Genomic DNA, 27,114 nt, shown 5'->3' with positions numbered 1-27,114 from the left:
CACAGGTTACTTCCCCAGGTGAGCTTCATCCCCATTATAGGTGGGTGGACTGAGACGACGCTGATCATTCATTTTTTCTTTCCCACACCATAAAACCAACAAACTTTCAAATGTTTGTCATGTACAGTATTTTTCATAATTTTGTAACACTGCTGCAGTATTTATTTCTGTTTTAGCTTTAATTATTTATGTTGTAATAATAATAATAATAATAATAATTATAAATCTACAACCCCAATTCCAATGAAGTTGGGATGTTGTGTAAAATGCAAATAAAAACAGAATACAATGATTTGCAAATCCTCTTCAACCTATATTCAATCGAATACACCACAAAGACAAGATATTTAATGTTCAAATGGATAAACTTTATTGTTTTTGTGCAAATATTTGCTCATTTTGAAATGGATGAATGCAACACATTTCAAAAAAGTTGGGACGGGGCAACAAAAGACTGGGAAAGTTGATGAATTCTCAAAGAACACCTGTTTGGAAACAGGTGAGTGTCATGATTGCGTATAGAAGGAGCATCCCCAAAAGTCTCAGCCGTTCACAAGCAAAGATGGGGTGAGGATCATCACTTTGTGAACAACTGTGTGGAAAAAAATAGTCCAACAGTTTAAGAACAGTGTTTCTCAACATTTAATTGCATGGAATTTAGGGATTCCATCATCTACAGTCCATAATATAATCAGAAGATTCAGAGAATCTGGGGAATTTTATACACATAAGTGGCAAGGCTGAAAACCAACACTGAATGCCCGTGACCTTAAATCCCTCAGGCGGCACTGCATTAAAAACTGACATCATTGTGTAAAGGATCTTACCGCGTAGGCTCAGGAACACTTCAGAAAACCATTGTCAGTTAACACAGTTCATCGCTGCATCTACAAGTTCAAGTTAAAACTCTACCATGCAAAGCAAAGCCATACATCAACAACATCCAGAAATGCCACCGCCTTCTCTGGGCCCGAGCTCATCTGAAATGGACAGACGCAAAGTGGAAAAGTGTGATGTGGTCTCATGAGTCCACATTTCAAATTGTTTTTGAAAATCATGGACAGTGTGTCCTCCAGACAAAAGAGAAAAAAGACCATCTAGATTGTTACCAGCACAAACTTCAAATGCCAGCATCTGTGATGGTATGGGGGTGTGTTAGTGCCCATGGCATGGGCAACTTGCACGACTTTTTCAGGGACGTCCCTGCTTATTTCAGCAAGACAACATTCTGCACGTGTTACAGCAGCGTGGCTTTGTAGTAAAAGAGTGCAGGTACTAGACTGGCCTGTCTGCAGTCCAGACCTGTCGCCCATTGAAAATGTGTGGTGCATTATTATCACCTACTGAGGCATTGCTGGGCCGGTAGCATAGATTTACATTTACGCTACCTGGCTATACCTGCCTGCAGTAGCATAAACTGATGACGTCATAGCACGTGCAGCCCAAGAACTGTCCGCAGAGGAAAAGATGAAAAGGCGAGAAGTGTGTGTTGGTCCCCATATGGATATTACAGATGATTGTCTCATGGATAGTCTGACAATGAACAGCAGCCAAAGCAGCCAGCTTGATGAGAATGCACTGGCGAATTTGTAGAGCAGCGCTGTACCAGCCAACACGACAAAAGTTAAAGTGAGCCAACTTTTTATGTACGCGTTTGCTGGGTGTTGTGCGTTTTGAAATGACATTAAATATTGTTAATGTGATTCCACGTGTTGTGTATCTCAGTAAGTGATAATAATGGAAATAACATGCAGTTGTGTGGTATGCGTTTTCAGAGGCCTGACGTCCATGCCCAGTCGCCCAAAATGACCAATATTCGCCCTTGTCTAACTCGGGCGAATATCGTTCATTTTGGGCGACTGGGCATGGACGTCGGGCCTCTGAAAATGCATACTGCTCTCCAAATAAGCATGTTATTGTATTATTATGAAGCGCAAAATACGACAACAGAGACCTTGGACTGTTGAACAACTGAAGTCGTACATCAAGCAAGAATGGGAAAGAATTCCACCTACAAAGCTTCAACAATTAGTGTCCTCAGTTCCCAAACGCTTATTGAGTGTTGTTAGAAGGAAAGGTGATGTAACACAGTGGTAAACATACCACTGTCCCAGCCTTTTTTGAAATGTGTTGCAGGCATCCATTTCAAAATGAGCAAATATTTGCACAAAAACAATAAAGTTTATCAGTTTGAACATTAAATATCTTGTCTTTGTGGTGTATTCAATTGAATATAGGTTGAAGAGAATTTGCAAATCATTTTATTATTTTTATTTACATTTTACACAACGTATTGTATATTCTTGTCAATAGTATGGTTTAAACTGAAGCTGTCACACATTTTTATTGCCTATTTATTGCATTGAACTGCAGTAGCAGTTACTGGAAGTCCTTGAAATTTTTAAGTTAGAATCAGGTTTGTTGATACACAGATGCTACAGTAATACTGCCATCATACAGAAAAGATATGTAAAGTTCAAACTGTTTAATCATATTCAATTTTACAGATTAATTTAGATACTTCTCCCCCAGTAGCCGCGACTAGCTGCAGGTTGTAGATAATCCAGTAGATGGCAGTGTTTCTCCTCAGTACGAGCAGCTTGGTGCTTTTTGTCTCCAGTTTCTTTTAAAAGTACCGTCGATACTTAAACAGTTGCTATGTCACATTTTATTAGATTTTCCAGTCTGCGTCTATAATTTGTATTTGCATAAAATTGCAAGTTTGCAATCAATCAATCAATCAATCAATTTTTTTATATAGCGCCAAATCACAACAAACAGTTGCCCCAAGGCGCTTTATATTGTAAGGCAAGGCCATACAATAATTATGTAAAACCCCAACGGTCAAAACGACCCCCTGTGAGCAAGCACTTGGCTACAGTGGGAAGGAAAAACTCCCTTTTAACAGGAAGAAACCTCCAGCAGAACCAGACTCAGGGAGGGGCAGTGAAAATACATTTAAAAAAAAATATTGAAAATGGTTTCTAAAAGATTGCTGCAAAAGTTGCAAGGTCCACAGATCTGTTTAATAAGTTAGCATCGGGTAATTAATTCATTTTGTCCCTATAGGGGTTGAGGTTTTTCTGATTGTAGCTGCAGTAGCAGGTTACCTGAAGACTATAGAGCCGCAAAACTGTTTAAGTGTGATTTATGTAGGATCTATCAATCAGTCTTGTTGCACAGAATTTCTGATCATGTTCTATCTGTACTCAGCAGTAGCACATGCAGGGCTGTTCTTTTTATTAACTTTTTAGTGTGTGTGAAAAAAGTTTGATCTGATTTGGACCAAATTTGGTGGAAGGGTTTACGTTCTGCTGAGTGCAACGATGTGCTTTTGAGTAGAATCGATTCAAGGTAGCACATTTATAAAGAGGTTGTGGGGTTTGTGTGCAGCAACAAGCTACAAACTGTAGTAATTATGTTTGTTACCAAACAGGTTTCACCAGGTTATTTCCTCAGTTGACAGAGCTATTTCCAGTCATGGCACCTGGCCAATGTAATTTTGTAATTTAAAATGTAAATCTTTACACAGGCACATATCTTGTATCCTGCTTTAAGAGAACTAGCTGAATCAGGTAATCTGTCAGTACGAGACCGAATGATCCTCATCTTAGCAATCAACCTAACAAAAAGCCTAGAACTGGCAACCCATTGACCTCATAACCTACAGTTGCCAACACACTTTGCAGACATTGCAGTACGGTGGCAGAGTAGTGACTAGTACTCTTGTCTATCAAAGCAAGAAAGCACAGGGTATAGTTCAATTAATTTAAACATCACATCACCCTGTCATCCCAAGGCGCTTCACAAGAGTAAGTTTAGACCTTGCTCTTGTCAAGTCATTGGTGGAACTGGACCTTAGACTGGGGTTGAACATGTGAGTGGAGTTTGCATTTCATCACTGAGAGTTTCCTCCCACCATCAAAACATGAGGACCAAATTGATGCTCCTTTTACTCTCTTGACCAAGACAGTGCCTACAAATGTGGAGTTGGTCCGAAAGTGCCGGGCAGCATCCCTTGTCCCTAGTGGTTGCTTACAAGTTGAACTGGAATGTGTAAAATGCAGAGGGAAAATTTCATTGCATGTATATACACAAACGATCTTTACATACACCTTGGTTTGAAAACCTTCAAATTTCACCCTATTGCACATATCTATAATAGCCAAGTGGCCTCTGTGTGTGTGTGTGTGTGTGTGTGTGTGTGTGTGTGTGTGTGTGTGTGTGTGTGTGTGTGTGTGTGTGTGTGTGTGTGTGTGTGTGTGTGTGTGTGTGTGTGTGTGTGTGTGTGTGTGTGTGTGGCTTTGATCATGGACAAACTTGGGAGTGTTGACATATGCTGTTTGGTATGCTTATATAATTTGGGCCAAGGATGAATACTGCGAAGGCAGAAAGTTGATATAACCAAATTTTTTGGAAAAATTTGCGATATTAGCTAACAACAGTGAACAATGTATGTTGGGGGTTTTAGAGTTTGAAATGTTATTGTGGTTTGTGTTAGTTTAACAGTGTTGTTAGTGTTATTGATCTGTTGTTTCTGCAGTTCAGTTAGTTTACTTAAGTGTCATGTTGCCATTACCATGACTAAGAAGTTTAGTGTGGTTGATGTCTTCCGCTACTGTCTTTGTTTGTGGGTGTGTAGAAATAAAAGCACCTGCTTGCTGCAGAATGCAGAAAAGCTCTGTGTGCATGCATATAACTTTGATCACAGACAAGCTGGGAGAACAAAAAAATAAAAAAAATAAAAAAATAATACTGATAATAATAATAATAATAATAGAGTGCATTAGATAACAAGAACCTAAACAATTTACTTATGTGTGTAAATTTACAATTTACATAAGTACATTTACATAACATTTCTTGCATAATTAACAGGGATTAAAAGGATTGAGTTCTTCTAAAAACTTGTCTACAGTTCTAAAAACATTCTGGACTGGCACGCCATTCCAACTCAAAATACCTATTTTATAAACACTACCCAGTCTAGAGCCCGTGGATCCCCATGAGCAACACGCTAGTTTAATTTTATTAGCGTTAAATCAACATTGAGTGTCAAATCAAACCTCTAAATTATTTTCACATTCTTCACTTTGTGTGTTTTTAGGAATCCGCTAGCTTAGCGCAGCTATTAGCTCTTAGCCGGTTTAGCATGGCGGCTTCTCCTGTCTCTCCCGCACTTTTCTGCACTGGTGTGAAATGTTTAGTTATTCCTCGGCCTCCTTTAAGCAGTAACGGTACTTGTAATAAGTGTAGCTTGTTCGTAGCTTTGGAGGCCAGGCTGGGCGAATTGGAGACTCGGCTCCGCACCTTGGAAAATCCTACAGCTAGCCAGGCCCCTGTAGTTGGTGTGGACCAAGGTAGCTTAGCCGCCGTTAGCTGTCCCCCAGCAGATCCCGAGCAGCCGGGAAAGCAGGCCGGCTGGGTGACTGTGAGGAAGAAGCATAGTTCTAAACAGAACCCCCCTGTACACCACCAGCCCGTTCACATCTCTAATTGTTTTTCCCCACTCGGCGACACACCCGCCGAGGAACAAACTCTGGTTATTGGCAACTCTGTTTTGAGAAATGTGAAGTTAGCGACACCAGCAACCATAGTCAAATGTCTTCCAGGGGCCAGAGCAGGCAACATTGAAGGAAATTTGAAACTGCTGGCTAAGGCTAAGCGTAAATTTGGTAAGATTGTAATTCACGTCGGCAGTAATGACACCCGGTGATATTGAATCGGTGTGTAATTTTGCAAAAACAATGTCGGACTCTGTAGTTTTCTCTGGGCCCCTCCCCAATCAGACCGAGAGTGACATGTTTAGCCGCATGTTCTCCCTGAATTGCTGGCTGTCTGAGTGGTGTCCAAAAAATGAAGTGGGCTTCATAGATAATTGGCAAAGCTTCTGGGGAAAACCTGGTCTTGTTAAGAGAGACAGCATCCATCCCACTAGAAATCTGGCCAATTTTATTAAACCCTCCAAATCGTGACAATCCAGGGTTGGGACCAGGAAGCAGAGTTGTAGTCTTACACACCTCTCTGCAGCTTCTCTCCCCCTGCCATCCCCCCAATACCCCATCCCCGTAGAGACGGTGCCTGCTTCCAGACCACCAATAACCAGTAAAAATCTATTTAAGCATAAAAATTCAAAAAGAAAAAAATAATATAGCAACTTCAACTGCACCACAGACTAAAACAGTTAAATGTGGTTTATTAAATATTAGGTCTCTCTCTTCTGAGTCCCTGTTAGTAAATGATATAATAATTGATCAACATATTAATTTATTCTGCCTTACAGAAACCTGGTTACAGCAGGATGAATATGTTAGTTTAAATGAGTCAACACCCCCAAGTCACACTAACTGTCAGAATGCTCGAAGCACGGGTCGAGAAGGAGCAATCTTCCACTCCAGCTTATTAATTAATCAAAGACCCAGACAGAGCTTTAATTCATTTGAAAGCTTGACTCTTAGTCTTATCCATCCAAATTGGAAGTCTCAAAAACCAGTTTTATTTGTTATTATCTATCGACCACCTGGTCGTTACTGTGAGCTTCTTTGTGATTTTTCAGACCTTTTGTCTGACATAGTGCTTAGCTCAGATAATTACAGTGGGTGATTTTAACATCCACATAGATGCTGAGAATGACAGCCTCAACACTGCATTTAATCTATTATTAGACTCAGTTGGCTTCACTCAAAATGTAAATGAGTCCACCCACCACTTTAACCACACTTTAGATCTTGTTCTGACATATGGCATAGAAATTGAAGACTTAAGAGTATTCCCTGAAAACCCCTTTTTGTCTGATCATTTCTTAATAACATTTACATTTACTTTAATGGACTACCCAGCAGTGGGGAATAAGTTTCATTACAGTAGAAGTCTTTCAGAAAGCGCTGTAACTAGGTTTAATGATATGATTCCTTCTTTATGTTCTCTAATGCCATATACCAACACAGTGCAGAGTAGCTACCTAAACTCTGTGATTGAGATATTATCTCGTCAATAGCTTTACATCCTCATTGAGCACAACTTTGGATGCTGTAGCTCCTCTGAAAAAGAGAGCCTTAAATCAGAAGTGCCTGACTCCGTAGCTTAAAGCAGATAACCCGTAAGCTGGAGAGGAAATGGCGTCTCACTAATTTAGAAGATCTTCATTTAGTCTGGAAAAAGAGTCTGTTGCTCTATAAAAAAAAAACCTCCGTAAAACTAGGACATCTCACTAATTGAAGAAAATAAGAACAACCCCAGGTTTCTTTTCAGCACTGTAGCCAGGCTGACAAAGAGTCAGAGCTCTATTGAGCCGAGTATTCCTTTAAGTTTAACTAGTAATGACTTCATGACTTTCTTTGCAAATAAAATTTTAACTATTAGAGAAAAAATTATTCATAACCATCCCAAAGACATATCTTTATGTTCGGCTGCTTTCAGTAATGCTGGTATTTGGTTAGACTCTTTCTCTCCGATTGTTCTGAGTTATTTTCATTAGTTACTTCATCCAAACCATCAACATGTTTATTAGACCCCATTCCTACCAGGCTGCTCAAGGAAGCCCTACCATTAATTAATGCTTCGATCTTAAATATGATCAATCTATCTTTGTTAGTTGGCTATGTACCACAGGCTTTTAAGGTGGTAGTAATTAAACCATTACTTAAAAAGCCATCACTTGACCCAGCTATCTTAGCTAATTATAGGCCAATCTCCAACCTTCCTTTTCTCTCAAAAATTCTTGAAAGGGTAGTTGTAAAACAGCTAACTGATCATCTGCAGAGGAATGGTCTACAACCCCTGGCAAAAATTATGGAATCACCGGCCTCGGAGGATGTTCATTCAGTTGTTTAATTTTGTAGAAAAAAAGCAGATCACAGACATGACACAAAACTAAAGTCATTTCAAATGGCAACTTTCTGGCTTTAAGAAACACTATAAGAAATCAAGAAAAAAGATTGTGACAGTCAGTAACGGTTACTTTTTTAGACCAAGCAGAGGAAAAAATATGGAATCACTCAATTCTGAGGAAAAAATTATGGAATCACCCTGTAAATTTTCATCCTCAAAACTAACACCTGCATCAAATCAGATCTGCTCGTTGACATTGACCCTACGTGTCTTTTTGCAAGGAATGTTTTTGCAGTTTTTGCTCTATGGCAAGATGCATTATCATCTTGAAAAATGATTTCATCATCCCCAAACATCCTTTCAATTGTCCAAAATATCAACGTAAACTTGTGCATTTATTGATGATGTAATGACAGCCATCTCCCCAGTGCCTTTACCTGACATGCAGCCCCATATTATCAATGACTGTGGAAATTTACATGTTCTCTTCAGGCAGTCATCTTTATAAATCTCATTGTAACGGCACCAAACAAAAGTTCCAGCATCATCACCTTGCCCAATGCAGATTCGAGATTCATCACTGAATATGACTTTCATCCAGTCATCCACAGTCCACGATTGCTTTTCCTTAGCCCATTGTAACCTTGTTTTTTTCTGTTTAGGTGTTAATGATGGCTTTCGTTTAGCTTTTCTGTATGCAAATCCCATTTCCCTTAGGCGGTTTCTTACAGTTCGGTCACAGACGTTGACTCGTTTCCTCCCATTCATTCCTCATTTGTTTTGTTGTGCATTTTTCGATTTTTGAGACATATTGCTTTAGGTTTTCTGTCTTGACGCTTTGATGTCTTCCTTGGTCTACCAGTATGTTTGCCTTTAACAACCTTCTCATGTTGTTTGTATTTGGTCCAGAGTTTAGACACAGCTGACTGTGAACAACCAACATCTTTTGCAACATTGCATGATGATTTACTCTCTTTTAAGAGTTTGATAATCCTCTCCTTTGTTTCAATTGACATATCTCGTGTTGGAGCCATGATTCATGTCAGTCCACTTGGTGCAACAGCTCTCCAAGGTGTGTTCACTCCTTTTTAGATGCAGACTAACGAGCAGATCTGATATGATGCCGGTGTTAGTTTTAGGGATGAAAATTTACAGGGTGATTCCATAATTTATTCCTCAGAATTGAGTGATTCCATATTTTTTTCCTCTGCTTGGTCTAAAAAAGTAACCATTACTGACTGCCACAATCTTTTTTCTTGATTTCTTATAGTGTTTCTTAAAGTCAGAAAGTTGCCATTTGAAATGACTTTAGTTTTGTGTCATGTCTGTGATCTGCTTTTTTTCTACAAAATTAAACAACTGAATGAACATCCTCCGAGGCCAGTGATTCCATAATTTTTGCCAGGGGTTGTATTTGAAGAGTTTCAGTCAGGTTTCAGAATTCATCATAGTACAGAAACAGCATTAGTGAAGGTTACAAATGATCTTCTTATGGCCTCAAACAGTGGACTCATCTCTGTGCTCGTCCTGTTAGACCTCAGTGCTGCTTTTGATACTGTTGACCATAAAATTTTATTACAGAGATTAGAGCATGCCATAGGTATTAAAGGCACTGCACTGCAGTGGTTTAAATCATATTTATCTAATAGATCACAATTTGTTCATGTAAATGGGGAGTCTTCTTCACAGACTAAGGTTAATTATGGAGTTCCACAAGGTTCTGTGCTAGGACTGATTTTATTCACTTTATACATGCTTCCCTTAGGCAGTATTATTAGAAAGCATTGCTTAAATTTTCATTGTTACGCACATGATACCCAGCTTTATCTATCCATGAAGCCAGAGGACACACACCAATTAGTTAAACTGCAGGAATCTCTTTCAGACATAAAGACATGGATGACCTCTAATTTCCTGCTTTTAAATTCAGATAAAACTGAAGTTATTGTACTTGGCCCCACAAATCTTAGAAACATGTTGTCTAACCAGATCCTTACTCTGGATGGCATTACCCTGACCTCCAGTAATACTGTGAGAAATCTTGGTGTCATTTTTGATCAGGATATGTCCTTCAATGCGCATATTAAGCAAATATGTAGGACTGCTTTTTTGCATTTGCGCAATATCTCTAAAATGAGAAATGTCTTGTCTCAGAGTGATGCTGAAAAACTAATTCATGCATTTATTTCCTCTAGGCTGGACTATTGTAATTCATTATTATCAGGTTGTCCTAAAAGTTCCCTGAAAAGCCTTCAGTTAATTCAAAATGCTGCAGCTAGAGTACTGACAGGGACTAGGAGAGAGCATATTTCACCCATATTGGCCTCTCTTCATTGGCTTCCTGTTAATTCTAGAATAGAATTTAAAATTATTCTTCTTACTTATAAGGTCTTGAATAATCAGGTCCCATCTTATCTTAGGGACCTTATAGTACCATATCACTCCAATAGAGCGCTTCGCTCTCAGACTGCAGGCTTACTTGTAGTTCCTAGGGTTTGTAAGAGTAGAATGGGAGGCAGAGCCTTCAGCTTTCAGGCTCCTCTCCTGTTGAACCAGCTCCCAATTCGGATCAGGGAGACAGACACCCTCTCTACTTTTAAGATTAAGCTTAAAACTTTCCTTTTTGCTAAAATGTACAGTTAAGGCTGGATCAGGTGACCCTGAACCATCCCTTAGTTATGCTGCTATAGACTTAAGACTGCTGGGGGGGTTGCCATGATGCACTGAGTGTCTTTTTATTGACCTCTTTTTGCTCTGTATGCACCACTCTGCATTTAATCATTAGTGATTGATCTCTGCTCTCTTCCACAGCATGTCTTTTTCCTGGTTCTCTCCCTCAGCCCCAACCAGTCCCAGCAGAAGACTGCCCCTCCCTGAGCCTGGTTCTGCTGGAGGTTTCTTCCTGTTAAAAGGGAGTTTTTCCTTCCCACTGTCTCCAAGTGCTTGCTCATAGGGGTTCGTTTTGACCGTTGGGGTTTTTCTGTAATTACTGTATGGCTTTTGACTTACAATATAAAGCGCCTTGGGGCAACTGTTTGTTGTGATTTGGCGCTATATAAATAAAACTGATTTGATTTTGATTTGAAATCAGATGGAAAGCCCTATCGAAATGCAGTACCATTACCATAGTGGCCCTATATGCAATAACATGCCTATTAAAGCCACAGGACAAACACTCTGTAATACGTAAATTGCTGATGATAAATTGAGGTTTTAGATTTTCATAGGGTTCCAATTCAGCCTCCCAGGGCTTCTCACCCACTCGGCAACAAGAAAAGCAAACAAAATAAAAACCCACACTTTGAAAATGTGAACATTTTAATTTTCTTCTCTCTGAAGTGGAAGGTTTCAGGTCTGAGTGAGGAATGAAGGCAAAGTATCAACTCATCACACAAGAAATCACTTATACACCATTATGTGCAATCATTCACACAGTACAGTACAACACCTCAGCCTAGAAAATATTGATTGTACATAAATTAAATCTCATCTTATAAATCTTGGCTCCCTATTGGCAACAATGTCAAGTGTATTTTCTATATAATGGCAATTTTTTAAATTACAGTCTTGTTGGGGAAAGGAACTCGAAAGCGGTAAGGTTGGAAGGAAGAGTCACATTTTGGTCATATTGCTGCAAGATGGTCAACAAACAGTGTTGACCAAATTAACTGCAAGTTTAGCTTCTAAATGAGCAGTACATGAGTCTCACATCTTGATGGCTAATTTGGTGTGCCAGAAGCACACCATTCTGGTATATTACATTGCAACCATGAAAGCGTGACACTAAGCCAGAGCGTGCCTACTGGCACACTGAAGACTGTGCATTTCCATGGATGTGAACCAACAATTTGGCTCACTGCCATGCAAGTACAGACGAGACAAGAAGCTCAACTAACCGATCAACTGATGCAGACTTCAGAAAACTTGTTTGTAAAACTCGTGAGATTAGCTCAGCAGGACGAAGCAGTAATCGTCTGACATTAAGAAATCATTTAACTGTTAGTCCATAAATAGTTTTATGTACATAAGTAGTTTTGTCTAGCATCAGAACAAGTTCAAGGACTTTTTTTTTTTTAAATGAATACTCGTATAATGCTCACAGGTCGTCTCAAATGCCACAAATACATCATACTCAATTTGAGCAACTTGCACAAACCAGGCGTTTTAGTGGACAGAATGTTGATTCCAACCGCCAGACGCATACAATGAATATATTAAATGCACTTGCGCTTTGAAACAAAAAATACATATGTAGTACCATGCCACTTTCTCATGGTAAAGCCTTCACTTGTTAACCATTAATGACTGTCTCATTATGACACCATTAAACAATCTTTCATTTTCAAGATTACAACCTACAACTAATTTACAAGATTTTACATTAAAATATCTGCTATGCTGATAATGCTTTAAGTCAGATAACTAGTTAATTCAAGTAAATGTGAGAACTGATCAGTGGAGGGTGCAGTTCAGCTAATTAGTTAAGCTAACCTTTTGTGCCTTTTCAACAATCTTTGAAAACTATGAGCAGACCAGTTAGCATCCACTATACAGTGGAACCTCGGTTTTAGAACGGCTGTCTTAATGAAATCAGTTCACGAACATTTTTTGAATGAAAAATGCATCACTTTTCGAACAAAGTCTTGGTGCACGAACACCGCCGCCGCAGTAGATGGAGGTAATGCACGTTGGGTTGGAATCCGCCAATAAACTTGAAAGGTCATTTTTGTTTTGTGTTCAGGTGTTTATCTTTTTTTTTTTTTTTTTTTTGCTGTGTTTCTTCTAACAGTTTACTTTGTTGTGGACATTAAAAGTTATGAGCCGCGTATTTTTTCTATTAATCATACATGAAATGGAGCTAATAGGTGAGGCTACGGAAAGCTGCTAAAAGTGCTAATACAGTTAGCATACAACATTAAATCCAACCAGAATTTCATTGCAACACCTGGAACAATCTAGCTTGTTCTGTGGTGAAAAGTCCTAACGGATAGTAACTTACGTCCCCTTCACCATCACGTCTCTTCTGTACAGGTAAGATGAAATTAGTCTATTTTATTATCATTACTGTACAGTATTTTGTATAAGATACTATGCATATTTTTTGTATTTTGTCTGCCTTTTATGCGTGAAATGCTATTAAGATAAAAACACTTCATTTTGATTATTTATTACGGGAAAATTTGATTTTGGTTTAAGAACATTTAGGAACCAGTTAAGTTCTAAAACTAAGGTTCCACTGTATTTAGTTCTGCCAACCTTAAGTCTGCAAACTTTTTTTTTTTAGGAATATTTAACAGTCATAAATGTTTGCAAACCCTAAAAGCATACAGATTTGTTCCTGTGGAAGCTTCTACATGAATCCAACAAATGAAATGGACATTGTGCAAAGGTAGCAAGCATTAGCTGGAGGAGATAAAAGGTGGTCAGTGTAAATGCACCAGCTCGATAATTAATTCGCATGTACACTTTTAAATCTTATTTCTTATTCATTTAATGTGTTTTAAAGTCAATTATATTGAAAGCTACTGTTCAGCACAATTTCTTCATTTATGAACATCTTGATCACGTGATCATGACATGTTAAACCTTTTTGGGAAACTCCATGTTTGTACTGAAACATAATAAAATTCCAGCTCTCAGGGTTTTAAGCTGTTAGCAGCTAAATATCTTAGTTTATTTATTTAGTGTTATAGTTAGCTTTGCGACATAGCGGTTATCAAAGCCAGTGTTTCGGTTGGCTGTGCCCACCACTGGAACTGATGGATAAGATTGTCCAGGTTCATATAGAGACCGGTGACTAAAGAAAAACACTTCAGTCCTGTGTAGAAAATGTAATCTACCCCTTTTAAGAAATCACTTTTAAACATCAAAAGGTCTAGTGGGGTCACAACAAGTTGTCAGTTTCATCTTAAGCAGGTCATTGGCTGGTCATTTAAAAACCTTTTCAGAAAGCCTTCAATACACATAACCATATGTTACCACCATAAACAATAAACAAACCAAACAACACACTGTCCCACACTGTGGCAGTGTTTCACAAATCACCACTGCATATATCAATTTAAATCAAATATTAAAGAATTTGGAGGTCACATTCTTCCAAATCAGTGCTTTTCAGGTCACAACTCAAACCATTCATACACTATCTGCACCGTGGCATGTTAGAGATTAATCAGAACACAGAAAAAATATGATAGTTACATGAAGAAATTCTGTTTAAAATACATTGTCTTTCCCTTAATTACAATCAAAGTGAAAGTATATTAATTTCAAATGTACAATGATTTCAAACATCTCGTCTTCCCCTTTCCAGAGTACTGGACGTTTTCCTTCACATACACTTATTTTCTAAACTTTACTCCTTACAGGCCACAGTTTTGTTTACACATTATTAGTTCAAATAAATAGGAGGCACACTGGGAGATGGAGGAGGTCTGAAACCGTTTTGATGAAGTGTGTTTTTGTAGGCCTAATGGTTTAACCACTTTTTCTTTGTGATTGACAGGGGGTGAAATTAACCTCAGAGCACTTGAGGAGTCCAACAGGGACCATAAACCTGACCAACACATCCTCACCCTGCAAACAGTGCTCTGATAAGAAGGACTTCATTCATATGGGAGAGGAGATGGGGGAGAGATGTACAGTTTTTTATGGAATAAAGCACAAAGAGATTTAGGGTTAGAAAAGGAAATGGGAAGAGAGGCACTAACAGCCCCCTCGCTGTTCGTGACAGTGGCTACTTGGTTTCCTGCTGCAATTACGTACTTAATATCCTGCCACTCTGTCCACACAGCTAGCTGCATGTGCCTCTTGCACCTATCTTCATCCACCCAGTCATCTCTGTGTTTCTCTCTACAGTGGCCCGCTGTAAATTGGGGGTTTCATCGGGTTAACAGGTCGAGGTGGGACAGAAGATAACAGATCCAGGAGGTCCGCTCACTGCTCCTCTAACCAGGAAGGTTTATCGGCCCCCAGGGGCCTCAGCTTTACGTTGAACTGCTTCAGTGTCTGTTCCAGCTGCTCCTGATTGCCAGCAAAGTACGCTGAGATGGCATTATGGAAAAGGAGGAGCTGTTTATGCATCACTTTAATCTGAGGGAGAGACAAGGCAAATCTTACCATCATCACTGAGAAAATGAGGTCAATTGAGTTTATTTAGATCTAGGCAAATCATAAGTTTGTTCAACCTCACTGACCTTATTTTCCTCCAAGAACTTGAGTTTAATCATGACATCTGAGCGGAGGCGTTCATATTTGTCCTTGTGAACTTCGTACTGCTGCTGGGCAGATTCTAAAGAAGCTACAGTTGCAGCATCTCTTGGACCCACACTCAGTTCCTCCAAGTCTGACCGGTAGGCATCAAACTCCAGTCTATTAAAAAGCAGAGTTGAGAAGTATTAACTTCAACAGTCTAGTCAGTTAATCTGTCCTGCAACCAGTGGAATTACACAAAGAGCAGTGCTCCCTTTTGGGGTATACCATGACTGTAGTCACACCTGGTAGCTGTCAAGTCACAATATAGGTTTGGCAGACATTTCGCCACCCACATTTTGGTCCGAGGACGTTTTGGCATAGTGCTAATATATGCTAATAAACATCAGTGTTAATGTTTATTAGCATATGTTAGCATATATTAGAATATATATTAGCATACAAGTTTAAACATATTTCAAAGCATTCTGTTAGATTTGCATCTTCTTCACCTTCGTTTCCTGCAGCTTCCCGCGCATTTAAAGATGCTAACGAACATTGCCGAACATTGGTGATGGAAACGGCCAAACGCACGCTCCACGCATTGACAACATACATTTCAAGGTGCGCGAGATTCTGCGGGAGCATGGAGCGTGGTTAGGGATGGGCCCTGGTGTATATGGTATGAAAGCAATCCTGCGTTGAGTTACATTGTCTCGGCACTGGGTTGCATCCACGTGGCGTCATGACGCTGCACGACGCAACTCGAAGTGGGCCCGGTGTGAAAGGGCTGTTATTCAGCCACTAGCTGTGTATAATATGCTGTATTGCTCAGTGATTCTCCCATACTTTAGTTACTGCACTGAAGTCTGGGGTAATACATATAGCAGTACCACTAAGTCCTTGTATCTGATACAAAAAAGAGCCATTAGAATTATCAGGATGATGACGAAGTTCAGAGAGTACGAGGAAGAAAAGTTAAAGCTAGAGTTGGTAATCCTGGAGAGCTAGCAAGAGAACTAGGAAGATTTGAAAGCAGCACCTCCTCTATTTTCCACCCCCTCCCCCCTTCCCTGTCAGTGCTCCATCCAAAGCCACGCCCCCACATACATGAATGCGTATTTGACTGTGGGACTCAGCAGGGCAGAGGAGAGCCGACTTAGCCATTTCAACATCGACCCAACTACCTCATGTCTCGTTCACCTGTAAGTAAACTGTATTATTGTAATGTTTTCTTTTTAAAAGTACAACAGTAACTTTCAGATGCCTCAGTTGTTTCCACTGAGAAAATGCCACACTGATGTTGACTCTCATCTGACCTCTTGCTTTATCCTGAGCCTTTTCATCGCAGCCTTTTTTGCCTCTGGCTTTCTTTTTCTTGGCTTTATCGGGGTGAGCCGTTAAACGTAATGGTGGAAGTGGTATTTTCAGCTGTACTGCCTCTGCCATTGTACCGGAGTGAACTTCTTCAGTGAAACGGGATAAGTGTGCATGCGCAGAGGAGGGAAGGACAGAGGGGGGGCATTGAGCCTGGTGACACGATCAGGAAGAACTAGACATGACGGCATATGATTGGTTTTATTGAGAGCGCACCGCGGGGCTTATTTTGGTTGGAGTTTTTGTCGATCCTACAGCTGCTACAGACGTCTGATTTTTTTCGTTCCTTTTTCTGAATGCATAATGTATTGACTACTGTTATGATAGATGGCCCATTTCACCCAATATAATAAAAGTGTTTCTGAACAGAGTTACCTACCCTAGCTTTAAACTGACCATAAAATATGCGACAATACATTGTGATAACGCTCTATCATAAATGCACGAATGTGACGCAGTTTGCAAAACCATGGAATAATGTGTGTTGTGTGCTCTTTGCTCTCTGTGCCATCCTCCTCTTAAAACCGAGAGGAGAAATTAATGAGCTAGTTGGCCCCAGTCTTCACAGTTTCAATTCATTTTTTTGTATGGCGCCAAATCACAACAAAGTTGTCTTAAGGCTCTTCACATAAGTAAGTAACTTTACCAACCCCTAGAGTAAGCACACATGTGACATTGGTAAGGAAAAACTCCCTCTGATGTTACTGAGGAAGAAACCTCAAGCAGATCAGAATCAGAGGGGTGACCCTCTGCTTAGGCCATTCTAACAGTTATAAGATTTTTACAAAGTTTCACAAAGCTGAAGAAACTGAAAACATGAAATCAAAACAACATCTGCAGCATCAGCTTCAGGCATGGCATCTCGCCATCAGTCCAGCATCCTGTGGTCTGCAGCCACCAATCCTGTGGAACGCCCACCACCCTCAGACAGAGAAAAAGAGCAGAATTATTCGGCCAGAAAAAAAAAAACACCTAAGGCGATGGCCAGTGACAGAAAACTATTTTAAGAGGCCACGATTCACAGCGCTCCAAATGCTTACTTTGAGCATACAAGATACAATTTTATTAATCAATTCTACATTTGATTAGTTCGTGCGCACTTGTGATGATGGGTGCACACATAGCAGGTCAAGCTCTGCATATTTTTGTTTCTTTGTATATTTCCTGTTGCCAGAAAATGTGTTTTCAGTATAAAAAGATACAAGTAGTCATTCAATTTGGTAGATGGAAACAATAATAAATAGCCATCTTTACCTGGCATTCTCAAACATCTTGATTGTCATCAGTGTGTCTTCCATGGTCTTGTTAACCAGTGTATTGATACTGGACACAAAGAAGTTAATGGCACCCAGCAGAGTCTCGCCGTTCTTACACAGCAACTTCTGAGTCTCTGCATTGTAGCCAAACTCATCCTGTAAATGGAAGTAATGTACAAAGACCAGTTTTTTTTGTGTAAATGGAAGCAATGTACAAAGACCAGTTTTTTGTATTTCAAAATGTTCAAAGTATTTGCACAACTGTAATGTTTACTCAAATTTGACTCAGTGACCAAAGCAGGCTCCACTATCAACTGCTGGTCACAATTTTAAATATGTAGATTGATTTTTAAGGAATTAGTCAAAGCTACAGAAACAGATTTTTAAAGCATTACCCGTAGCTCTGGAGATTTCTGACTCAGGTCTGCAAAAATGTCACCCAACGCATGTTGCGTTTGCACCATGTTGTAGAAGTGATTGGTCAGTGCTTTGGCCAATCGCAGCACGTTCTGGTATTTCCTTTTAGTGTCTCTTAGCACTTCAATCTGAGCTTCCAATTCTAGGTCCACAGTCCGGGAACCCCGACCAAAACGCTCCGAAATCATCTGCTTTGTGCACTGAAACCAGAAAGAAAAGCAGCTTGATTACAAACATCAGTATCTCGAAGCACTACTTGTGCTGACAGACATAAGACAGACTGGGGAAACTGGGAAGTAAATGTATTTGGCACTTCCAAAACACACCTTCTACAACAAAAGATATCACACAACTCTTTATGACACTAGTGAACATATTCCTAGTTAGTCAATACAGCATAACGTCAAATACCTTGTAAGTGTTGAGACCCCATTTCTTCATTAGTTCTATTTTTTCTACAGCCACTCCTTTGGTTGCTTCCTCTGCCATCATGGAAGAGCTACTGCTACTGTGATGCATGTTGGAGCCTGAGAGATAAGATGTATATTTTTCACTAAAAAGGCTAAACAAAAACCAAGATGTACAACAAAATTAAGATCAGCAACAGATGTAGAGAATCCCATGCTGCTGACAGGGTTTTCACAATGTGCTGTAAAGAAAGGTGCAACTGTTGCTGAAAGTTAGTATATTTTGTAACCCAGAGCCATTAACACCAGCTGTCAAAAATAAAAACTGCATAGAAGAGAGCAAGAGATAAGGCAAGCAGAGACTGTGCAACCATCACCCGCATACTGACTCAACCACCCTTCACAGCAAGAGCATCCCCCACACACACACACGCGCACACGCTCTCCATCCCACGATCAGTCACACCGTAAACAATATCTGCTTGTTTTTGTCCATCCACAATCCCACTGCAGTTACATTTAAAAAATCTGAATGTGTCTTTAAGAATGTGGAAGGTCAGAATGTACCCTGCTCCCTGTGCCACATGAGATAATCAGGCTGCTGAGTGATGGAGCCAAATCTTGACTTGCTCTGACACTCAAAGTTGCACTGGAATCTTGCTTGACATATTTACAGCCACCATCAGGTGGAATTCAGATCTGACTCTAAAATACGGTAAGTCTCAAAACAAACAAAAAATTGTAGTATCTATAAAGCTTTAACAAGTATATAAAGGGCAGCAAGATGCCAAATTAAACTTGGGAAATACTGAGGAATGCTTTTAAAGGGGGGGGGGGGCAACATCACACTAGGGTTGCTAGATATCATTTGAGCATCATCATTGCAATGTGTACATGTGATATCATGTAATGGCCTGGTCACATGGCACACAATGATTCCTGAATGAAGGGAAAAAAGTAAAAAAGTCACAAATCATTGTGAAGTGGTGGACGAATGAGCTTTTGACTTTTCCCCATCACCAAATAGCCTGCGAATCAAGAGCGCAAAAGGAACAAAACAAAACCGAAGCTAATGATCTCCATGCTTTAAACGGAATGCGCCTGGAGCCACTCCGGGGGCAGTGTGTGCTTGCATCCTGCTCTGTGTTCCAGGACTCGGCGCTGGGACGGAGCTCTGTAGAGCCTGAGTCCTAGAAAAGCGCAACCCTCTGTGGATATCTGTCCACACGTCAGTGGATCCACACGGGGATCATCATCTCCATCATGAGAATCCTCACTGTCTGGTTCAGACTGACGACACGCTGCGCGCTCTGTCTTGCTCCAAAAAAAAACAAAAACACGCTGGTGTGCTGTGGTGGCTGCTGTATCACTGTATTACGTTACTAGGCCATATATATTAATTTATAACAGAAAACTGTCAAAAGGGAGAATAAATATAAGTGTAAAGATGACTGAATATATCAGAGCAGTAAACTGATTAGCCCTTGTGAACGATGCGCGTTGACTCTCCATGTGCGGTTACTTCAACCAGGTACAGCAGATCCACAACGTGAATTCTGCCTTCCAGAACAGCTGTTATATAATCATCTGAATAATCTACCTGCTGCCACATGTTCATAAGGGCTGGATTATCATTCCTAAACTCATATTGTTATATTTAATAAAAAATAAGCGCACGCAGGAGGCGATCACTGCTGCTGCGTTCAAGTACCGTCGGAAATTACACAACTTTGTTTCAAATTCAGCAGTTGCTTATAGCAGGAGTGTGGTTTTCATTTTATTTTTGGTCAAATAATTCATTGTATCCACACAAAAGATTAATTCTGGCCTATATAAGTTGCCTGAGCCAGGTGAAGCTAACCCCCCCCACCCAGATAAAAACAAATCCAAACAGGCTGAGTTTGCCCTGTAATTTCCGATGGTCCATGAATGCAGCAGCAGCACCACTCACAAACCAGCTTCTGCACTGAAAACATTCAGTTGGTCGAACGAAGTCAAACGTTACAAAAACTAAGCATACAATAAGAAACCATCAAGAACGACAGCAAAACGAAATATGGACGAATTGAGGTTTTCGGCAGCATTCGTTCAAATTTTTGACAGTTTAGAAATCCTGACGAAGCGCCAGCTGCAGGAACGAAGCTGCGTCAAGGTTAAATGATGCCAACGAAAGTCCAGATTTCTTGTTTCGTTTGGGCTCCGTTGCCCTTCGTTAAGTGCCGTGTGGTCGGGCCTTTAGGCAAATCAAATCTTGCAGGTCACTCTGCAACTTGTCTGTTACTTGACTTTTAAGTCATTCGCACTTTCCAAGACTCATCTACCAGAGAAGTCTTTCGATTTAAGTTTTCTGTGATACGACTTCGATTCTTTTTGGCAATAAGCAACATGCAAACCTGTGCTTGTCCAGTTAACCACAAGACTGCAAACTTCTGATGCTGTGCCTGTCAATGCTAAACTTGATGGAAGGAGCTTCCTGTAAATGTGACCTTGTGTGCCAACCACCCACCCAAAAACAGACCGCAAATGTGTGATAACCTAAGATAGGTCTAGATATGTAGCAGTAGATATGTAGGATTTTTATTGTGTAAAGTCAGAAAGGAAGGAGTATTTTTTATGAGGTCTGTGTTTGACAGTAAAAATGTGTATGTCCAGAACATGAGCTAACAACAACAGACACCAAATTAGTCGGAAAAACAAGAGCAATGTCTGTTGTGTAGAATTATTTCAGGTGCAGAACAGATGTTGACCAAAAAGAGGCACTTTGATCAGACTGCCTTGCAGATGCATTCTCGCATAAAAATAAATAAATAAATAATAATAAAAAAAAATTATTTTTGTCCACTTAGTGTGTTTATGCTCTCCCATCATACATTTTGTTTCTATTCATAAACCAAAACACCACAATTCTTTTTCTTAATAAATGCAACCACTAACACAAACAATTACAGATGTAATCATGTAAATGTACTGTACACATATTTGTGACCAATATTTGAGAAAAATAGGTCTTTTGTGTATATAGAAAATGTTTTAGATATTTGAGTTCAGCTCATGAAAAATGGGAGCAAAAACAAAAAATGTCGCACTTCTATTTTTGTTCAGTGTATGTCCATCCTACAAGCAGATCAGAGGAAGTGCTGCAGAAGTCAGGTGAGCAGATTTCTAACCTGTAGGGAGTGACTGGTCATGTTGCAATCACGTATTTGTGGTTGCGTTGGAAAACTGACAGGTTAAGAAAATAATTACAAGTAAATCTTGGATTACAAATTTACACTATCGTATTTATGTAAATATCAATCTGCACGTGAGTATTTTTCCTCACAGGTGTGATAACTTTTGTACCACTGAAAATTGTGATGTACAACTTCAGATCCAACCCCCCCCCCGCATCCAAGCATTTTCCCCACTGTGATTTCAAATTCAGTTTCTAAGTTTGTGTACATTTAATAAAACTGAAAATGTAAGCAAGCGAGTTCATAAATTTGTTCTGACATCAAGTGTACAAGCTCTCACATTTTCTAATATACGAGGTCTGTGAGAAAAGTATCCGACCTTATTTTATGCAAAAAATATATGGATTTGATTCATATGTTTTTACGTCAGCCAAGCTTGAACCTTCGTGCGCATGCATGAGTTTTTCCACGCCTGTCGGTTGCATCATTCGCCTGTGGGCAGGCTTTGAGTGAGCACTGGTCCACCCCTCTCGTCGTCGTTTCATTGCGAGGAAATGGCGGAATGATTTGGGCTTTTTTTCCATCATAATTTTTTCAGAAACTGTTAGAGACAGGCAGCTGGAAACCATTCAAAAAATTTATCTGGCTTTCGGTGAAAATTTTACGGGCTTCACAGAGAATAAGGAGTGTTACTACATGCCTATCTCGGCTTTCAGTGCTTACCAGTCGAGTGAGTATAAGAGAAACTGTGGAGAGCTAGGCATGTCCCAACTTGTCCTTTATCACTCCAAAACAGAGGTGTTCCTTTGTCTCGCTTCATCAGCGAATCGGTTGTGACGCGCGAAGCCTCCGCACGGCTTTCCATGACAAAATCTCTTGTTAAAAGTGAAATCTGCCGGAAAACAGCTGATGTCCAGCTCTTGTGATAACCAGAGAAATTGCACACGACGGTCCCGGCTCCACACAGCGATCCGTTTAGAAATAATGTGGTGGTTTCTGCCTCTCGATGGTGACTCGGAGCGAGGCGAGCCGTGTGCCATTGTGGGCCGTCCTTAAAGTTGTAGTAACACTCATTCTCTGTGAAGCCTGTAAAATTTTCACCGAAAGCCAGATAAATTTTTCGAATGGTTTCCAGCTGCATGTCTCTAACAGTTTCTGAAAAAATTCTGATGGAAAAAAAGCCCAAATCATTCCGCCATTTCCTCGCAATGAAACAATGACGAGAGGGGTGGACCAGTGCTCACTCAAAGCCTGCGCACAGGCGAATGACGCAACTGACAGGCGTGGAAAAACTCACGCATGCGCACGAAGGTTCAAGCTTGGCTGACGTAAAAACATATGAATCAAATTCATATATTTTTTGCATAAAATAAAAAGGTCGGATACTTTTCTCACAGACCTTGTATTTATTATTTATTTACCTTCACAGTGTTGATAAAAGATTCATTTAGGGCAGGGCTAATCAACTGGCGGCCCGCGGGCCAGAACCGGCCCTTTAATAAGTTTGGACTGGCCCATAAATACATGATCAAAAGCCGCTACAAGGCGCATTTGCCAATTTTCGGCATTTTACGACACTTTGTGGCACATTGAATCCTTTACGGCACGTCAGCACTGTTTCCAAACAGCCCCACCTCACGTGAAGGCATTGCGGGCACTTGAACAGTTGGTGGCAGTAATGCACCGTACTGGTTTGCAAACCGCCAATAAACTCGAACGAAGAAGAGGACAACAACAGGGCGCATTCAAAAGGAGAAGAGACGTAAAGTTGACAACGAAAATAGAAGATTTAATAATGACTGGACTGATGAATATGTCCACGTAGAAAATGCCGAAGGCAATCCTATGTGCCTGCTGTGTTGTGACTGTTGCACGGTGAATAAGGAATATAACGCACACAGGCACTTCATTACGACTCACTCCCATTTTGACAATGAATATCCACCAGGTTCTGATGCTCATCAAATAAAAATAAAAATAAAAGGACTTAATATGAACTACAAGCGAAGCACTGCAATCTTCTCCCGTAGCTACACTCTGCAACAGAAGACAACACCAGCATCCCTGCGTGTTGCGGGTTCTTGCTAAATAGAAAATGCTGTTCACTGACTCAAACAGTGAAAGAATGTACGAGGTCTATTAGAAAAGTATCCGACCTTATTATTTAAAAAAAAAAAACATATGGATTTGAATCACGTGTGATTGCGTCAGACAAGCTTGAACCCTCGTGCGCATGCGTGAGTTTTTTCATGCCATATGGTTTAAAAAAATAAATAAATAAAAAAATAAGGTCGGATACTTTTCTAACAGACCTCGTATAGTTGAATAGCCCTGATTTAGGGAAAGACATGATAAGGGAAGGGGGGGGGCTGCAGGCAGTGGCTTAGCCTTGCACAGCTCTTGATTCATTAAGACAAGGATATACAATATCTAAAAGCAGCGGTGGGCACAGTTTCGCTAATCCGCTAGCTACTAATTATCGAAGCTAACATTTTCATTAGCAGATTAGCTTTCCAGATAACTTTGAAAACCTTCAGTGGACCAATTAGCTTCTGATAAATTTAGTTCCAATAACTTTTAGACCGCTAACATATTTTTGCAGGCATAGTGAATAAAGCTTAACAGTTAAAAACATTTGTAAAGTCTGAAATCAAAGATTTTAGTGCCTGTCTGTTACGTTTTCTAGCAGACAGACAGCCATGAATGATAGCGCTCTATCCTCTGGAGGCAAAAGAAAGCTGGAAAGGAAGAGGAAGGGAAGAAAGAAAAAAAAAAAAGATAATTTCTCTTCACACCATACAGACATGCTGGTCGTTCCACTGGAGTCTTGCACAGACGGACAGTTTTGACTTATGGTTATAGTTTTAATCAAACTAATTGCGGACATGTTATTGAAATTAACATCACGTCTATCGTTTTACAAAGTGAAAATATCAGCTATATATTTTAGTTTTAAAGTAATGCAGTCATTTTGAAGGTTTTAGCGTTTAGACACACACAAGCCACATTGCATTATGGGTACATTCGTTTCCTGATGTTGGTGGTTGGCTGGTCGATATAACACACAGTTACTGAAATGTGTGGTGGGTTTCACAAATAAATTTGTATTTGTAAATACGTAATTTTGTTTGTAAAAAAAAAAAGGCAATTTGAAAAACTGAAAATTCTGTTTAATTCATCACTTTTAGCAAATGTGTGGCTGCTCACACTGCCATGAACACTGCCATCTACTGTAGATGGCAGTGTTTATTATTTGTAAAATCACCACACTTTTCAGTAACTGTGTGTTATATCTACGCCAGTGAAATGACCGGTCTGTATGTGTGAAGAGAAATGATTTTTTTTTTTTTTCCTCTCTCCTGTCTCTCTGATCACCAGGTCTCTTTTGCTGGCCTGAGACACATCGGCCAGTGCTGACTCGTTGTGTCAGTAGCTGCCCTGTACTGAAGTCAATACTGAAAGTTATCGGTTTAGCTTTTGTCTGTAACTTCCACAAAATTTTTGAGCGATTTATCGTCTTAGATTTATAAAAGTTTACTTTTCAGTTAGCAGATTAACGGTTATCGAAGCTAACTTTTTGGTTAGCTGTGCCCACCACTGCCTAAAAGGTACTGTTTAGTATTTATCATGATGCAGTGCGGTTGATGACAATGAACATGACTCACGTAGCAATCATAATGCAGGACGGTGGAGGAGGTAGCAGACACGCAAATAAAGATGTAAAAGGCAGATGCAAAAAGGAAGAACAGAACAACACAAGGATGGGATAAATGAGATTAAAGACAAACATGTACAAAGACAACGATGAAAAAACAACCAATACAGAGGAAACGAGCAAGCAGAGATTGCTGACGTCTGCCAATCTGGGTTCGGATCACCTCCAAAATTCAGTGGACTCTTCCATGCCCTAATATCTATCTGTGGTACAAATTTGGTAAGAATCTGTGAAGTAGTTTTGATGTAATCCTTCAAAGCCTATATAAAGTGAAATCTTAATCGAGAATCCGGATCACCTCCAAAATGTAGTAGTTTTGACATAATCCTGATAACAGTAATCCTTCAAAGCCAATATTAAGTGAAACTTGATCCAGAATGCAGATCACATCCAAAATTTAATGGATTCTTCCATGGCCTATGTATTTGTGATAAAAATGGTCAAAATCTGTACAGTGGTTTTGACATAATCCTGCTAACTGACAGATAAATAAATTCCGATGATTTTATGTCCTTGGCGGATGTAATAAGGAATGTTAAAAATAAACCAAAAATCAATGGTAAATAAACTAATTATATAAATTATAGATTTCTTAAAACATTACTGAATAACTACAAATGAATTAAATTATCACAACATTTAAACACCATGAATAACTCCCACTTAAGACATTTTGATACGAAGTGAAAATATTAAGGTATTTGTTTGTCTTCACAGCTGTTTACACATTAATTTAGTGAGTCATTTTGGATGGAAACAAAGTTGAGCATAAACCAATCAAGCCAACCAACCAACATACATTGGAAATAATAAATGCCAGTGTTATAAAAGAATAGAAAAAGAAAAAACCAGCAGACAAAAAAGTATACTGCTATCTCAATCAGAGAGAGACAGAAACAAAAAGACAAGCTCAGCATGAAGAATAAAAAGCAGCTTTCCAAAATGAGTCAATCAATTAAGAGGTAGAAGGAGGACTAATATTAATATTTCATCATATTCAAAGATGACATTTTAGAGGTGCTTAACAATTCTTAACTGTATTTATTACAGACGAGATTCAAGATTTTTCTTTCACCTCGATCACAGAAATTGGTTACAAAACATTTTGGAAAAGAGCTCTTTATTTTGATATATTTTGTTAGTCAGCCACCTATTGCTGTAAGTGGTATCCTTTTGTTAAACTCTGACTTGTAGCGCACAGCAGGGCCTGAGAGGGAGACAAAAAAGATGCAAAAAAATTATTAGTGTCACAAAATAAATACTGATATGATACTGTTTTTTGTGTATGTGTGTGTGTTAAAATGCTGTTTCCTCTCAATGCAGACACAATGTGGAAAGCCAGTGCTTTGAGTTATAAAATGTTAATATTTAGGTTAAACTGGCCACAGTATTTATAACTAGTCATGGGTAGCAAAACCTGGCATTAAATGGGCCCCAGGGCTAAATTACTGAAGACCAGTGTCGCCGACCAAACGAGCCCCCCTAAAAATTGGTCCGGCGTGCCTTCACTGCGCATGAATCATTTTGGAGTGTCAGCAACATTATTTCTGAGCATCACCAGTGATTATCACCTCGTTTCTACTTAAAAATGCACTCCAGTCGTCGTCTATCTCAGCGACATATCTGAAGCTTTTGTACAACAATCATTTCCACATAAATTCATAATAAAACACGGGGGAAGCGATCAGAGTGCCACAGACGTTCTGCTGCACCACAGATGTGCTGGTGCGCCTACGTTATTTCAGAGC

The 27,114-nt window shown here is 39.6% G+C and overlaps 1 protein-coding gene across 6 annotated transcripts in view; it reads right to left on the bottom strand.

Moving 5' to 3' along the window:
• Positions 1–11,130: 11,130 nt before the first annotated feature.
• The window catches only part of arfip2b (ADP-ribosylation factor interacting protein 2b), a 53,166-nt gene continuing 37,182 nt past the window's right edge, over positions 11,131–27,114 (bottom strand). For 3 of the 6 annotated variants that reach the window (XM_034178296.1, XM_034178297.1, XM_034178299.1), the window contains 6 exons: positions 26,517–26,573; positions 18,483–18,598; positions 18,050–18,271; positions 17,653–17,810; positions 15,027–15,201; positions 11,131–14,922 (listed from right to left, as the gene is read on the bottom strand). In XM_034178296.1, the coding sequence (XP_034034187.1) occupies positions 14,767–14,922; positions 15,027–15,201; positions 17,653–17,810; positions 18,050–18,271; positions 18,483–18,598; positions 26,517–26,573 (884 nt within the window). In that variant the 3' untranslated portion in view covers positions 11,131–14,766. The remainder of the gene's footprint in view (positions 14,923–15,026; positions 15,202–17,652; positions 17,811–18,049; positions 18,272–18,482; positions 18,599–26,516; positions 26,574–27,114) is intronic. The other 3 variants (XM_034178298.1, XM_034178300.1, XM_034178301.1) reach the window with 1 other exon arrangement.

This window comes from Thalassophryne amazonica, chromosome 9 (genome assembly GCF_902500255.1).
Source record: "Thalassophryne amazonica chromosome 9, fThaAma1.1, whole genome shotgun sequence".
In the NCBI taxonomy this organism is placed as follows: Eukaryota; Metazoa; Chordata; class Actinopteri; order Batrachoidiformes; family Batrachoididae; genus Thalassophryne; species Thalassophryne amazonica.
Note: the sequence above shows the minus strand (reverse complement) of the source record. Positions and strands in the feature narration are given on the sequence as shown.